Below are 14,063 nucleotides of genomic sequence, written 5' to 3' on the forward strand. Positions count from 1 at the left end.
GTAGCCATCTGGTTCACCAGTCCTCAGTCAAATTGTCCAACCTATGCCAGCATGGAAAGCGGACGTTAAACAATGATGATGATGAGGAGGATTAATAAAATAATAATATAAAATAAGAAAAAAAATAATAATGATGTAATAATAAAACAACACTAAAGAGGTAAAAAAATAACAACAGTAATGAAATAAAAAGGAAAATTAAAAATTTAAAAAATGAAAAGATTTCAGTGTTCTGCTTTGTTATAACCAGAAATGGCTCTGATGAAAGTAGCATTAATTTTTTTAGGTCGTTCAATTTTTCTCAACCAATCAATAGACTGATTGAGTAAACCTATCAGTAACATACCTATAATGACTACTGGAAACAGTTGTGAGCCAAATTTGCTCTAATAAAGTTTAAATATGTAATGACCATTATCTACAACTTGTCTTATATATAAATACAGAAACACATGCATGCATGCATACATACATACAAACAAACAAGTAAAGCATATAAAAGATATATACAAAATTCGTAGGATGTAGCAGGATGATATACACAAATTAAATAAGTGTGTGTGTGTATGGCATATAGTTACATAAAATCTGCATGGAAGATTTTATATACAAGTTATACAGCAAGTTAGGTGGAGAGTCTACAGGGAGTCAACAAATTTTTTCACACACTGCAAGCACCTATTGCATATATTGATATAGACTATGTGACATTATTTTTTTGGATGGACATAATAGAATGCTTACTTTAACATCACCTTGGACAACCCTTTCAAACTTTTTTATGCAAATTTTCTAGTGCAAAGGCAGCATGCAGTTCTCCAATATAATCATTATCCTTCAAGAAATCTTTCTTGAGAAAAAAATTTTTTTTTATGGGGGATGAAAATGCATTCAAAGGAAGAGAGAAGAAAAGTAGCTGTTGATTTGAAGATTTCAAAGTCTACAGTGGAATATATGTTTAAAAATGACTATAACTAGAAGAAAGGAGGAAAGAAAAAGTCACTTGGGAAGAAAACTCAAAGGTGAATGAAGATGACTGTATCATATGTACTGGCAGCTGGAAGAAAGGCAATAGCATGGAACATGAAGGAGAAATGCAAAATAGCTGTAAATATTCGAACAGTTTAAAGAATGCTGAAAGAAATTGGATACAAGTATGGAAAGGCCATGAGGAAAAAGCGAAATACATAAGGCATGGTTAGACTGCAAAATTGTGGTTAACTACTCCTGTTGATTTTACCGAAGTAATTTTTACTGATGAGAAGTGATTTAAGGCTGATGGACTCAACAGCTGGTGCTCTTGGTCAAGGAAAGATGAACCGGTGATGCTGAACAAAAACCAGATGAGCAGAGGTGGTATGTAATGGTATGGAGCAGGGTTAGGAGTGACTGGAAGGAAGACAGAACAGCATGAATTACATCCAGTTGTTAAAAAACAAGAGAAGAAATAGCAGATAATTTTATTTTATCCTCTAATAAAATACCTGCAGCATTCACAAGTCAAAAACAGTCAAAGAATGGAAGCAAGATGTGAAAATAAGTCTACTGGACTGGCTAGGAAATGTCACAGTTTGTCTAGTGAGGCAGAATTATGGAAATGGACTTTAGGAGCCTAGAGAAACAAAAAGAGATGTTATGATGAAAAATGTTTGTGTGGTATAACGAACAAATATTGCAAGTGATTGAAAAGAAAGACAAGTGTGTGGACTACTAACTGAAGCTGAGTTGTAATGTCTGAAAAATATTGTCGGATGATTTTATTAAAATTTTTATAAAACACCACTTAAACGTTTGCATACATGCTCAGGGAGTGCAATCACAACAAGAATATTATGAATACATCTACATTGTTTTATTCTAAAAGTGTGTTTATCGTTAAGTGTCTGTAAGCAGGTGTCTGGAAAAATGTATCAACCCTCTGTATAGGAATCACATAGAAGGTAGAGGGAGAGTCTTTAGGAATCACATAGAAGGGAGAGGAAGAACTTAAGAGTTAAATAGAAGGGAAAAGAGAGTTTATATGAGTCATGTAGAAAGTAGAGGGAGATTGTTGGCATCCCATAGAAGGGAGAGTCTATAGGAGTTGTGTAGAAGATAGAAAGATGATGTATATTCTCCAGCACTTTTAAGCCATTTCCTGTTATATAATTCCAATCTATTGTCCAGTTAACCATGAACCAATAATATTTTGATTATATTTCAGGATTACACGTAGTCAATTGGAATTTTTTAGAATGTTAGATGAAAAAATTGCTCAGGTGAGTTGATCTAGGTTTTTTGTTTGCTTTCTTTTATAATTTTGTTTTAATATTGAATTAGTGAGGTTGAGTTAGTGAATATTGTTGTTCAGCCTATATAAGTGTGTGTATACACACACACATGCAAATTATATATAATATATAGTATATATGTATGTATGTTTTATACACAAACTAAAATAATACATGTATATTATTTAGCAACAGCAAGAAAGAGGATTCAACATTGGAGCATATTTACATTTGTCCTCTCCCTCTCCCTTTCATGTGTCTTCTCTCTAATTACTTCTATCAAAGCTATCATGGAATACACTTGCCCAAAGTTTGGTCCTAGACCATGAGTTTGAGCTACCTTCCTGGGTGAACTGAGTTCCAAGCACAGTTTGGCATTTTTTCCCATTTAGCCGAACCTCATAAATCTTAATCCCCTTCTCTAGTAGGCATCCGTCAGCCTCAAGTGACAATGGATCTGCACCTGAAGAAACCGTCAGCTGCTGATAGCAATGCAGCATCTGTTGTGGTTGTATAGGCCCACACATGAATGACTGTCACACAGCGGCTGCATTGGAAGGAGCTCTTTACCGGCACTACTGGTTTTTCCTTCCTTCGAGGAAACTCTGCCAAATCAGATTGGAGCCTGGTGTAACCATCTGGTTTCACCAGTCCTCAGTCAAATCGTCCAATCCATGCTAACATGGAAAGCGGACGTTAAACGACGATGATGATGAGTGGCAAGTTCCTGTTTTCCTTCTGCTCACTTCATCCCCTTTCACAGTATTTGTCTCCAGTGTAGGTGATCATTTACAACCTCCTCCCATCTCAGGACATTTAGATCAAGCAATTTCATATTCCTCTTACAGACGTCCTTGAAGCAAAGATGAGGTCATTCTCATGCTCTTGTGCTGGTAGCCAATTCCCCATACAGGAGATCTTTTGGGATCTTCCCATCCAGCAAGCAATGTGCATGACAGCCAGTGCAGATAATGCTGCTGGAGCAGGGTGAATATGTTAGCTATCTTGGCGTAGTTGAGGACTTCAGTCTGAATGCTGGTGTTTTGCACTATCTACTTGATATCCAAGATGCATCTCAAATTACGAAGTGGAAGACGTTGAGATACTGCTCCTGTCTGGAGTAGAGGCTCCATGCCTCACTGCCATAAAGTCGCATACTAAGGATGCACACCTTATAGACAGCAATCTTGGTGTTTACAGCCAGTTCTCTGTTTTCCCAGATTCTCTTTGTGAGCCTGGAAAATGTGGAGGATGCTTTTCCAATTCGCCTGTTGATCTTAGGGTCTAGGGAGAGGTTGTCAGCGATGGTACAGCTGAGGTAGGTGAATTCATGCACTACTCTAGCTTGTAGTTGTTGATGGTGGGCCAGTACTTTGGTCTTCTTCATACAGATAGTCAGGCTGAATTCCTGACAGGCTTTGAAAGTTTATCCACAAGGTGTTGCATTTGCTCCCCAGAGTGCGCTGTCAGTGCTGCATCATCCGCAAACAGCATTTCTCTGATGAGTACCTGGCACACTCTGGATTTTGCTTTCGCTTTCGACAGACTAAACAGTTTACTGTTTGATTTGGTATGAAGGTAAACACCATCAGTTGATGTCCCAAATGCATGTTTCAGCATGACTGCAAAGAAGATGCCAAACAGGCTGGGGACAAGCACACAGCCCTGCTACATGCCTCTACATATGTTGAACGTCTCTGAAGAAGAGCCATCAAATTGAATGATGCCTTTCATATCCGTGTGAAATGATTGGACAATCTTGAGTCTTGGAGGACAGCCAATCTTGGCAAGGATTTTGAACTGGCTGTCTCTACTGACTAGGTCAAAAACCTTTGTGCCTTTGCTCTCAGCACATCTCTTGATGATGGTGGAGCATTCTGATCTGAAACCACACTGAGATTCAGGGTATACCCTCTCAGCAATTTTCTGTAGTCTGCTTAGGACTACATGGACCTTCCGGATGATACTTAACAGTGAGATACCTTGGTAATTATTGCAGTCCCTTTTGTCCCATTTGTTCTTATATAGGGTGACAATGTTGCAGTCTCTCATGTCTTGTGGTACTGATCCCTCCTCCCAGCACTGACACACTAGTTTCAGCAAGTGGATGAGTAGAACTCTCCTTGCACATCTAATGATCTCTGGTGGGATGCCATCCAAACCTGGTGCTTTTCCTGTGGGCAAGCTGTCGATGGCTCTGCTCAGTTTTTCAGCAGTTGGCTCCATGAGAGGTAGGTGTTCAACGTTGTCTAGTGCACTATCCAAGATGTTTTCCTTGGCATAGAGTTTGGAATAATGTTCCACCCATCTCTCCAGCTGCTCTCTTTTACTTTTGATGACTTCCACTGTTCTGGATTTGAGTGGAACTATCTTGCTCTGAGTTGGGCTGATGGCTTTCTTGATACCCTCGTACATTCAGCAAATGTTGCCCATGTCAAATAACAGTTGGATATCTACATATAATTGTTACTAGGATTCATTTGCACACCATCTCACTGTCTTCTGCTTGTTCTTCCTTGCTGATCTCAATGCTTGCAACATTTTTCTTCCATGAGGGTATTGAGCTCCTTCACACTCACCTCAAACTAGTCTTGTGGCATTTTCCCCTTCCTCTCAATGCTGTAGATGATGTCCCTGAGAGTCTCATCTCTGCTGAACATTGCTTTCCAGTGGGTCTGCAAGGAGGGTGTCTTCCAGTGTCTTAAGGAATGCATCTTAGTTGGCTGTTGGGTTGCAGTAGCATTGATGTGCTGCTTGCCTGGGGGCTTGGCACAGTGCATCATTTTTAGCTATAATTTGAGATTGCAGCAAACCAAGGAGTGGTCTGTGTCACAGTCAGTGCTCTGAAAAGACTGAGTTAGAACATTCCTCAGGTGGTTTCATCTTGTGGTGATCAGATCTAGCTGCTGCCAGTGCCCTGAGTGAGGGTGATGCCAAGAGGCCCTGTGTTGAGCTTTGGCATGGAAGAAGGTGTTGGTGACACATAGTCCATGGAGCATGCAGAGCTCAAGCAGCCGTTACCCATTTTCATTCATCTTGTCAAACCTGTACCGACCTAGACACACTGTCCAGGAGTTGTGATGAGCTCCCACTCTGGCGTTGAAATCACCAAGTAGCACCAGCTGTTCTCTAAATGGGGTACCTTGTATTTTCCTAGAAACTGATCATAGAACTTATCCTTGACATCTTGTGTGGAGTAGAGGGTTGGAGCATAAGCACTGAGGCTGACAAACCCCTCAGAAGTGTGCAATTGAAGTGAGAGTATCTGCTCCAAACCGTAGCTGCTGAGTTCTACCAGCTCCAGCAGAGAGTTTTTCACAGCAAAGCCAACACCATGCTCTCTGACTTCATGTATGCCTTTCCCTTGCCAGGAAAAAGTATGTTCTCTTTCACGAAGGGTCCTTGAATCTGGGAGCCTCGTTTCCTATGGTTGATCACTGCTTTCTTGCATGTGTCACTGATCTTTTGAAGGTCCTCTGACAGACCAGTTGTCATAATTTTTATGTTCCAACATTCGAGTCTGAATGCTGGTGTTTTGCGTTATTTGTTGTTTTTTTTTCTTGATGCAGTGTTCTGTGCTCACTCGTGGGTTTCGTCTTTTTTTTTTTTTAGCCCATGATTGGGGATATTAGATTTGCTAAGCCCCACACACCTAACTAACTGGGTGCTGCCCAGCTTGAGGTTGGTGGTAGCTGTCCAGTGAGGTACAATGACCTCTCCTCCTGTCAAATGCAGACCCTGGCATGTTGCTCTTACATCAATTATGTGCAGGCTTAAAACCGGTAGACTACTGCTTTCCATGTTTTACCGCCATTGTTAGACAGCACTGGAGTCTCCTCTCCAGGGTGCTGACCTGGACAGTTTTTCCATGGAGATCAACAGTTACCCATGCAGCACGTTTCCCCTCTCCACCGCCACTAATGTTATCCATGGGAAGGGTAAGAATCAATACGATTTGACACCAGTAGGGCTGCAGGAGTTGCTAGAGCAAGATTGTTTATAGCATCAAACTACCTTAAGGACTCTGGCTCCGGATTTATCCTCAGGGTTTACTCCTGAAGCTTTTCCCTTAAGTGGGCGTTACTGCAAGGCAGCAGAGTTGTTATTATTGCTGTTGTCTTAAGTGGGTAAGGGCTTAATAGGCAGCACAGCTAATAATGAGTTGCTTATTTGGATGGCTGTTGACTCTTCATAGTTCATTCACCCTTTGACAGGTCTTGTATTAAATCCTGCAGGGTGACCAAATAGCAAGAAAAGCACCCTCCTTACAAAGCAAGTTCTGTGGTGTTGCCGGTTAGTTGCTGACAGCCTGGCACCTGTGATTCGATGATTGGAAAGAAAGAGACAGTGGGAGGAGAGAAAAATTTTAAAAAGGTGGGTACAGTGAGGGAACACAACGGACTTAAACAGTAGTTTTAGTTATAGATGAGAGGCTTAAATCTACCAAAGGGCAGCGTGGGAGTTAATGCTGTTTATTATTAGGATTATTTTATTCTATTTTTGGGTAGTTGCAGTAAACACAAGTTGTTTGGTTGATCTGGTAGTGTTAGGGGACAGGTGGAAGAAGTTACAGGAAGAACAAGAGCAAGCTGGAAGATATCGTTATCTAGGCAGCAAGAAAAAAAGAGAAAACAGCATGTTTTCTCCAAAAGAAGACCACCGGTTAATGTTTACAATATTACCCAGAAATGGAAAAAAAAATAATAGTGCAACAGGTGTAAAAAAAAATGTGTAGGAAATGAAAATGAAAAAAACACGTGCAGAAAGCAATGGAGGGAGGGGGAGAGGACTTCGGAAAATTCAAAAGATCCAAATTTTTCCCTCATAACTTTTAGGAAAATGTTTTTTTTTTTTCAAATGGCATAGATTACGATTATAAAGAAATTTGTGGGTAAAATCTTTTCCGAAGGGGTGGGGAGAGAACTTTGGAAAATTCACAAGATCCAATTTTTTCCGTCATAACTTTAAGGGAAATGGATATCTTTGAATGAAAATGTATATATATATATATATATATATATATACCTTTCAAACGGCTATGGATGCCTGTTCCGCAAACCCCTTATTTTTGTTCGGAAAAAGGTGTTGGTGGGGAGAAACCAGAATTGTTAGAAAATGCTTCTCTTTTTCTAATGAATGAATTATGGTGACCTAATATGCCATAATCTGCAATCTGGGATTAATATATCAAGTGATTTTAAAAAGGTATGTAAAAGATATTTTGTTTTTATATTATAATTTTATTTGTTTCACACACACACAAACACTAACGTGGTTTTTGTAAGGATTTTGTTCATTCTTTCTCTTCTATCCAGACTTCGTGACCACTAATTTTTACAACTTCAGCATTTTCGCTTATTATTCTTTTCAAACTTGTTTGGATTTTCACTCTAGAAAAGGTATTTCTGCAAAATGTTATCTTAAAAAATATGGGCAAAGAAAAGGGTCAGTATAAAGACCTTCACCCAGGAACAAAAAAAGGCAAGACTTCCACCCGTCCCCCACCTTTCGGCTATGGGGAATACGAATCTGCAAAAAAATTGGCAAAAATCGACATTTCTAAATTACCACCTCCACCCCCATTTTTTTTTTTTATAAATATGCGGAAAAATACGAACATCCTCAAAGTTATGGGTGAAAACCTCGGATCTTGTGAATTTTCCGAAGTCCTCTCCCCACCCCCATTGCTTTCCGCACATTTTTTTTTATATTCGTTTCCTACACATTTTTTTACACTGTTATTATTATTTTTTTTTTTTTGCACTATTATTTTTTTATTTTTTTTATTTTCGTCTCTGGGTAATATTGTAAACATTAAACCGGCCACGCTCGGTCTGCAAGAAACAACTTAGACGTATTGCTATGTTAGAAATAGAATCAATCTAACGAAGGGAAAAAAAGAGCAAACTTACTGTTGAAAAGTTTCAAAGTCCGTCTCTAAGGTCCATAGAAAGAAACTAATATAATTTAGCTGTCACAGTTTACCCTATCCTATTGATGATAGCTATTACTTCCACTTCACATAGCGTCAACTATTATTTATAAAAAGCTGAAGACCGTTCAGGTTGTCTCCCTTATCAACAGGATACAAGAATTACCTCCCTCTGATAGAAAAAAATTTATTTTTTTTTCGCCAATAAATTTCACCGCGTTCGCTCCATTTGCTAGAAATAGTAGCCAGGTTGTAATGTGACATCTACAATATACGTTTAATGATGTAATCTAAGAAACACTTTTGATAATAGAGTCTGTTTTGGGCTAGACAAAATAATTGTTTTAATTTTGTTTTTATAGAATTATTTAAAATATTATTTTGACTTATAAGAATTTATTTTAGTTATTTTAGCTTTGACTTCATTTGTTTTGGCACCTCCATCTCTACCATCTTTAGCCTTCCTACTTATTCCCACCTATCACATATATAATATGGTGTAACCATACATCTCATCCATAGCATGATACTACACTTGCCCCTCTCTCATTCTTTAGCCTTTGAACACTCAGTATAAAACCACATTCCCCTCTAAAATATTCCCCATAGATGCTCTTAGTAGCAGAAAGTTTTTCCTTTTCCATTTTCTCTCTCCCTTATTCTGTCTTGTAACTTGACATTAGAGCTTGATGCTGCTCGAATGGATTGCTAGATCATTTCAAACAGTCCAACTTATACCAGCATGGAAAACGAATGTTAAATGATGATGTATTTTATTCTGAAATGATAAGAAATTATGGCAGAATTCTGCTTTATGCACAGCATACAACTCCTTCAAATTTTTTTATTTTTTGGAATTTTCAGAAAATATTTGGGAATTTGTGTTCTACACATGGGAATTCATACAACTATGAAAAAAAATTATTTTTTTGATTTTTCAAAATTAAAAAAAAAATTTTTCCAGGCATTTTTCTTTTAAATCACAGTTTAAAATACAGGCTTCTGGAGAGAATGATATTGAAAAAAATCGATACGTCAGAGTGACAGACAAGGAGGGTGGTTGTGAGATGTGCTAAGAATAACAGCTTAAATCACACATAAAAAAAAATTTCTCTTTTTGTTTGGGTTTTTGCATAATTGTATGAATTCCCATGTGTAGAATACAAATTTGCAAAAAAAATTCTGAAAATTCCAAAAATAAAGAAATTATGAGGGGTTATATACCATTTGTAAAGCAGAATTCTTATATATAAAATTATTATCTCTTTATATGTTTACTCATGGCCTCAGAAAAATTCCACATTTTATAAGTTGTGATTTTTTTATTCCAAAAGTTATGCTTCTTCTTAATATTGTTTATTGTCATAAAGATTTTTCAATAAATTGAAGTTGTTAAAAAAATAAGGTTTTGTTAACTTATAGTAGTGGTCCCCAACTTCTTTTCCTAAATCTTGTCATCATCATTTAATGTCCATTGCATGGGTTGAACAGTTTGACCAGAACTGGCAAGCTGGAGAACTGCACCAGGTTCCAGTTTCATTCGACATGGCTTCTACAGCTGGATGCCCTTCCTAACACCAACCATTTCAAGAGTGTAATGGGTGCTTTTACAAGTATTTATACATGGCACTGGCACAGGAATCTTGGGGGGCCATTCCTTTTCCCTCAAATGGCCTTAACACTTCTACTGTGGAGTATGGGTCTTAGGTAATGCTTCATAAATTTTCATACTCAATACAAAAGTTATAACACATTTTATAAGATGAAAAGAAAGTCAATTTTCCTTTTTTAATTGAACCACGGACAGTAGTGTGCTTTAATATATTCAACTGTTTTTATATATTGAACTCAGTTTATAAACTAGAAACATTAATTTAGCAATTACAAAAACTGTCACTGGTGACAATTGTGTACACAGATACATTAAATCTACATTTGTTGAATAGTAGAATTGTTGATGGGTTTTATAGAAGAAAGTTACTTTCAATCATTCAGAATTTATCCTGGAAGGTGAGTTTAATAAAGTTTATACATACACATACAAATGGATGTTTGTTTATTTGTTTGAGGTCCCTGAAGGCCCTGGTAATCCTGGCCCTCAGCTCATCCTTTGTGTCGCTGCTGGATTTGTTGGTTTTTCATTCCACTGTGTCCCACACATAGAAGCAGTCAAGTGAGTTGGGATGCCAAATATTAGGTGCTGTGTGATTGAAGAAATTCTCCGACAGCCAGGTCCACGTCTTCTGGCTGGTGTGACAGGGCACTGAGTCTCACCTTATTGACAGTACTTGTTGGATTAGAAAGCTCTCACAAGCCATTTGTCTATTCTTAGCTTTCTTAATGACCACCAGATCATAGAGCAAGAGATCTTGTTGAAAATTTCTCCAGATTAACAAATATATTATAAGTGCAGAAATGGCTATGGTTGAGAAGTTTACATGTGGTTTTAGGTTTAGTCCCACTGCGTGGTACTACTACTACAGCTCCAGGTCAGCCAAAGCCTTGTGAGTGGATTTGGTAGATGAAAAGTGAAAAGAGACTATCATATGTATTGTAATAAGAGTGAAATTCTGTCTGTCTGTCTGGGACCTCTGTATCTCAGTCTTCATTTGTTCTACATAGACATATTTTACCTTTTTGGAAACAGGATGATCCCGAGATTGAAGATCTTCCCTTCATTTGGTTCTTGAATATCTGATTTAAAAGCATTTGGGTTGCTATTTCTAGCAGGTAAAGTTTGGCTGACATAACATCTTGATTGGCCTTTGTCAGAGATCGAGGGGGAAATAAATGACATTCACTTTGTTAATTTTACTTCAAGATAAGAACTTTGGGACAAATTGACCAACAGTTGGAATTCAAATTTGAACTGGAACAATAGAATGATTGCATTACAGAATTAATTCTCATCTGTCCTTAACCTCTGATCAAACCCCAATGGGGCATATAGTCATGCTATTTAACTTTCTTTAGTTTGGCGCTGCTGGCCCAATCAGCCCTCTGCAGGAGATAGCTTAAAAGTCCACATGGAGTGTGTCCTTTAAGCTAGGATGTAATATGTGTGTGTCTGTGCCTGTGTTCACAATCACTTGTACAAAAGTAGAGCAATTGGTATTGTCAGTTTCTCTTCAAACAAAACTGCCAGGCACTTTGTATCTATGTGGATTAAGTGATCCCTTACTTGAAAAACTGGTCAGGAAGAGCATCTGGCTGTAAAATATAATGTGTACCCAACATTCTATGTCTGCATTTGTATTCATGCATGGTAAAATAAATGGCAGTAAATGAATGTATGTGTGTGTGTGCGTGCACACGCACACACTTTATATATATGTATATATATTTTGATGTTTTTCTATTTTTCTCTGTTTCAGGGCAAAGATTACTGCTCTGAAGAGGAAACGTAGCAGATGTCCAGTGGGTGACTAGCACAGGCTTTATGTGGGTTCCCTTTCTGATGGCACTTCCAAATCAAAACAAAACAAAACAATCATTTTAAACAACAACAGTAATAATTATAGTAATAACAACAACAACAACTACATTCAAAAAGAAGAAACACAAAGACTGGAGACAACTAAAAGCCCATCCAATATTCAGCCAGCATTCAGTTCGACCCTACCTATGACAGAGCTTTCATATCTCTCTTTGACTTTTACATTGCCATCTGCAATACCAATAGCTTTAAAAGCTTGCTCGTAACAATTTAATCATGATGATGATGATAATGATGATATTGACAATAATAAGGAATTATAGTAATTTAAGTGTTATACACTCACATACATATATGTCCATATATGCATGTGTGTGTGTCTATATTCATATATGTATGTGTGTGTGTATAGATATATATATAAACACACATATAGCCACTTTAAACATACAAGCCAACAAACAAAAAAAATCCAAACAATATTCTCTTTCGTCAATATAATTCTACAGGAGTGATGTTAGCACCAGCATTATCATTGTCATCACCATCATCCCCACCACACATACACACACCCGCACATATACACTACTGTACTCTCAATACCACACCATACATTTCTTGAATAAAACAACAAAACTTTTAAAAGAATTGTGAAAATTGTTAAAAATTGAATTCTCCCAATTTAAAAGGAAAGAAACTTAGGAAGAGAACAAAGTAAAAGTGAAGAAAAGAATAAAGAAATAAGAAAGAAAGAATGAATGAAGGAAAATAGAATGACAGAAAGGAAAGAAGAAAGAGTGTAGAAGAGATTTTCTATTTAAAGCCAACATTTTCACAAATATTATGAATGAAAAACTGAAGCAAGAAGAAATTCTTCGTGTCTGCTACCCTGATTTTATATGTCTAAAAGAATTCTTTGAGACTGTTCTAACTCTTTGCTGCCATAGTTTACCAAAAAGACGTGCAATATATATTCTTTGAAAGTTTCTAACCCTAACCCTTCACCTGAAACAAATCTAAAAGCAACAAAATTTCTTGTGTTTTTTTTTTTTTTATTTTGTTATTTCCTTTTTTACCTCCTCTTCATATCATCACCACTACCACTACTCCACTACTACTATTATTCACCTTCATCTACAGATTGGGGGAAGTCTTTGTGTGGCCTGTTGACATGCTAGAAACAAGTAGTCAAGTACCTTCCTTAAACCCTACCTTTACCCAATTGTCTTAAATAAACATAAACATTAGACAAAGTTGGTCCCTGAAACTTTAAATGGGATGGTTTTGATCATAGATATACTCAATCAGGACTGACCTGCCCGTGGTTATACAATAACAGCAACATTTTTACTCCATTTCTCTGACTTACTGTTTTAATTAGGTTGAAATAAATTCCAACCTAAAACACTGGAACTTAACACGTCACATCCTCCAGGGGCCACCACCACTCTCATCTTCATTCCATCCTTTCATCATCTGGACCATTCCCCCGCATCAACCTCTTTTCTTAATTGAACATATTTTCTTTTTCTATTTGCTTGTTGTTATAAATCTTTAAAAGTTGTTTGTCTTACTCCCTTTGACATTTTCTCCTTGTGCCATTCCTTTTCTTTGATCTCAAACCACATCACATTGATAACTCTAGCATATTACTAGGTGCACGCAGCGCTGCAGGCTTCAGAAGTTTGAGACCATGTGGTTTCTGGTTCAATCCCACTGCATGGCAAATGTCTTTTCCTACAGTTTCGTTGAGTGAAATTTTGAGACTTTACTGGAGCTTGTCATATATGTGTATGCTTGTTTGCATGTGTGTGTTTGTTTTCATTTTTCCTACTCACCACTGGGGCAGTGTTTCTGTTCTGCTGCTGCTGTTATTCCAAGTGTGGCAATCCCAATGGAATAAAGTAGCTGACTTGAAACAAGTGTGGAATGGCACCAACAGTGGCAAGTTTTGTACACTCCATGCCATCTTGGGAAAGCAAGGATGATGAATGTGTATGTGTGTACGATAATGAACATGATATGATGTATGATATGTATGTGATGATGAATATCATATGGTATAACAGACAAAAATCATTCACCCATCAACCACTCACTTTTTCAAAACAAAAATCCCCATTAAAAAAGAAATAAATTTATTTATTTAAGATCTCACGTAAACCTGTGTTGAAATTATTTGGGGAAGAAGAAAGACACACACAGACACACAGAAACATCACTTTTTTGCTTTTTTTTAACTATTTTTTTAAAATTGAGGTAAAAATGTTAAAAGATTTCAAAAAATAATTTTAAAAAATAGATAAAAAGAGAAAGTTTATTGCATGAATGAGAGATAATTAGAAAGAAATAATTGAGATGTTAAAAAGAACAATAACATAAAATGAAGGGGCTGGTGTGATTTTTTTTTTTTTTTTTTTTTTTT

At 37.1% G+C, this 14,063-nt stretch overlaps 1 protein-coding gene across 4 annotated transcripts in view; it reads left to right on the forward strand.

Annotated features, from left to right (window-relative positions):
• Nucleotides 1-14,046, forward strand: part of LOC106873104 (uncharacterized) — a 259,225-nt gene extending 245,179 nt beyond the window's left edge. For all 4 annotated transcript variants that reach the window (XM_052975584.1, XM_052975587.1, XM_052975585.1 and 1 more), the window contains 2 exons: nucleotides 2,204-2,258; nucleotides 11,577-14,046. In XM_052975584.1, the coding sequence (XP_052831544.1) occupies nucleotides 2,204-2,258; nucleotides 11,577-11,609 (88 nt within the window). In that variant the 3' untranslated portion in view covers nucleotides 11,610-14,046. The remainder of the gene's footprint in view (nucleotides 1-2,203; nucleotides 2,259-11,576) is intronic.
• Nucleotides 14,047-14,063: the final 17 nt, after the last annotated feature.

This window comes from Octopus bimaculoides, chromosome 21 (genome assembly GCF_001194135.2).
Source record: "Octopus bimaculoides isolate UCB-OBI-ISO-001 chromosome 21, ASM119413v2, whole genome shotgun sequence".
Taxonomy (NCBI): Eukaryota; Metazoa; Mollusca; class Cephalopoda; order Octopoda; family Octopodidae; genus Octopus; species Octopus bimaculoides.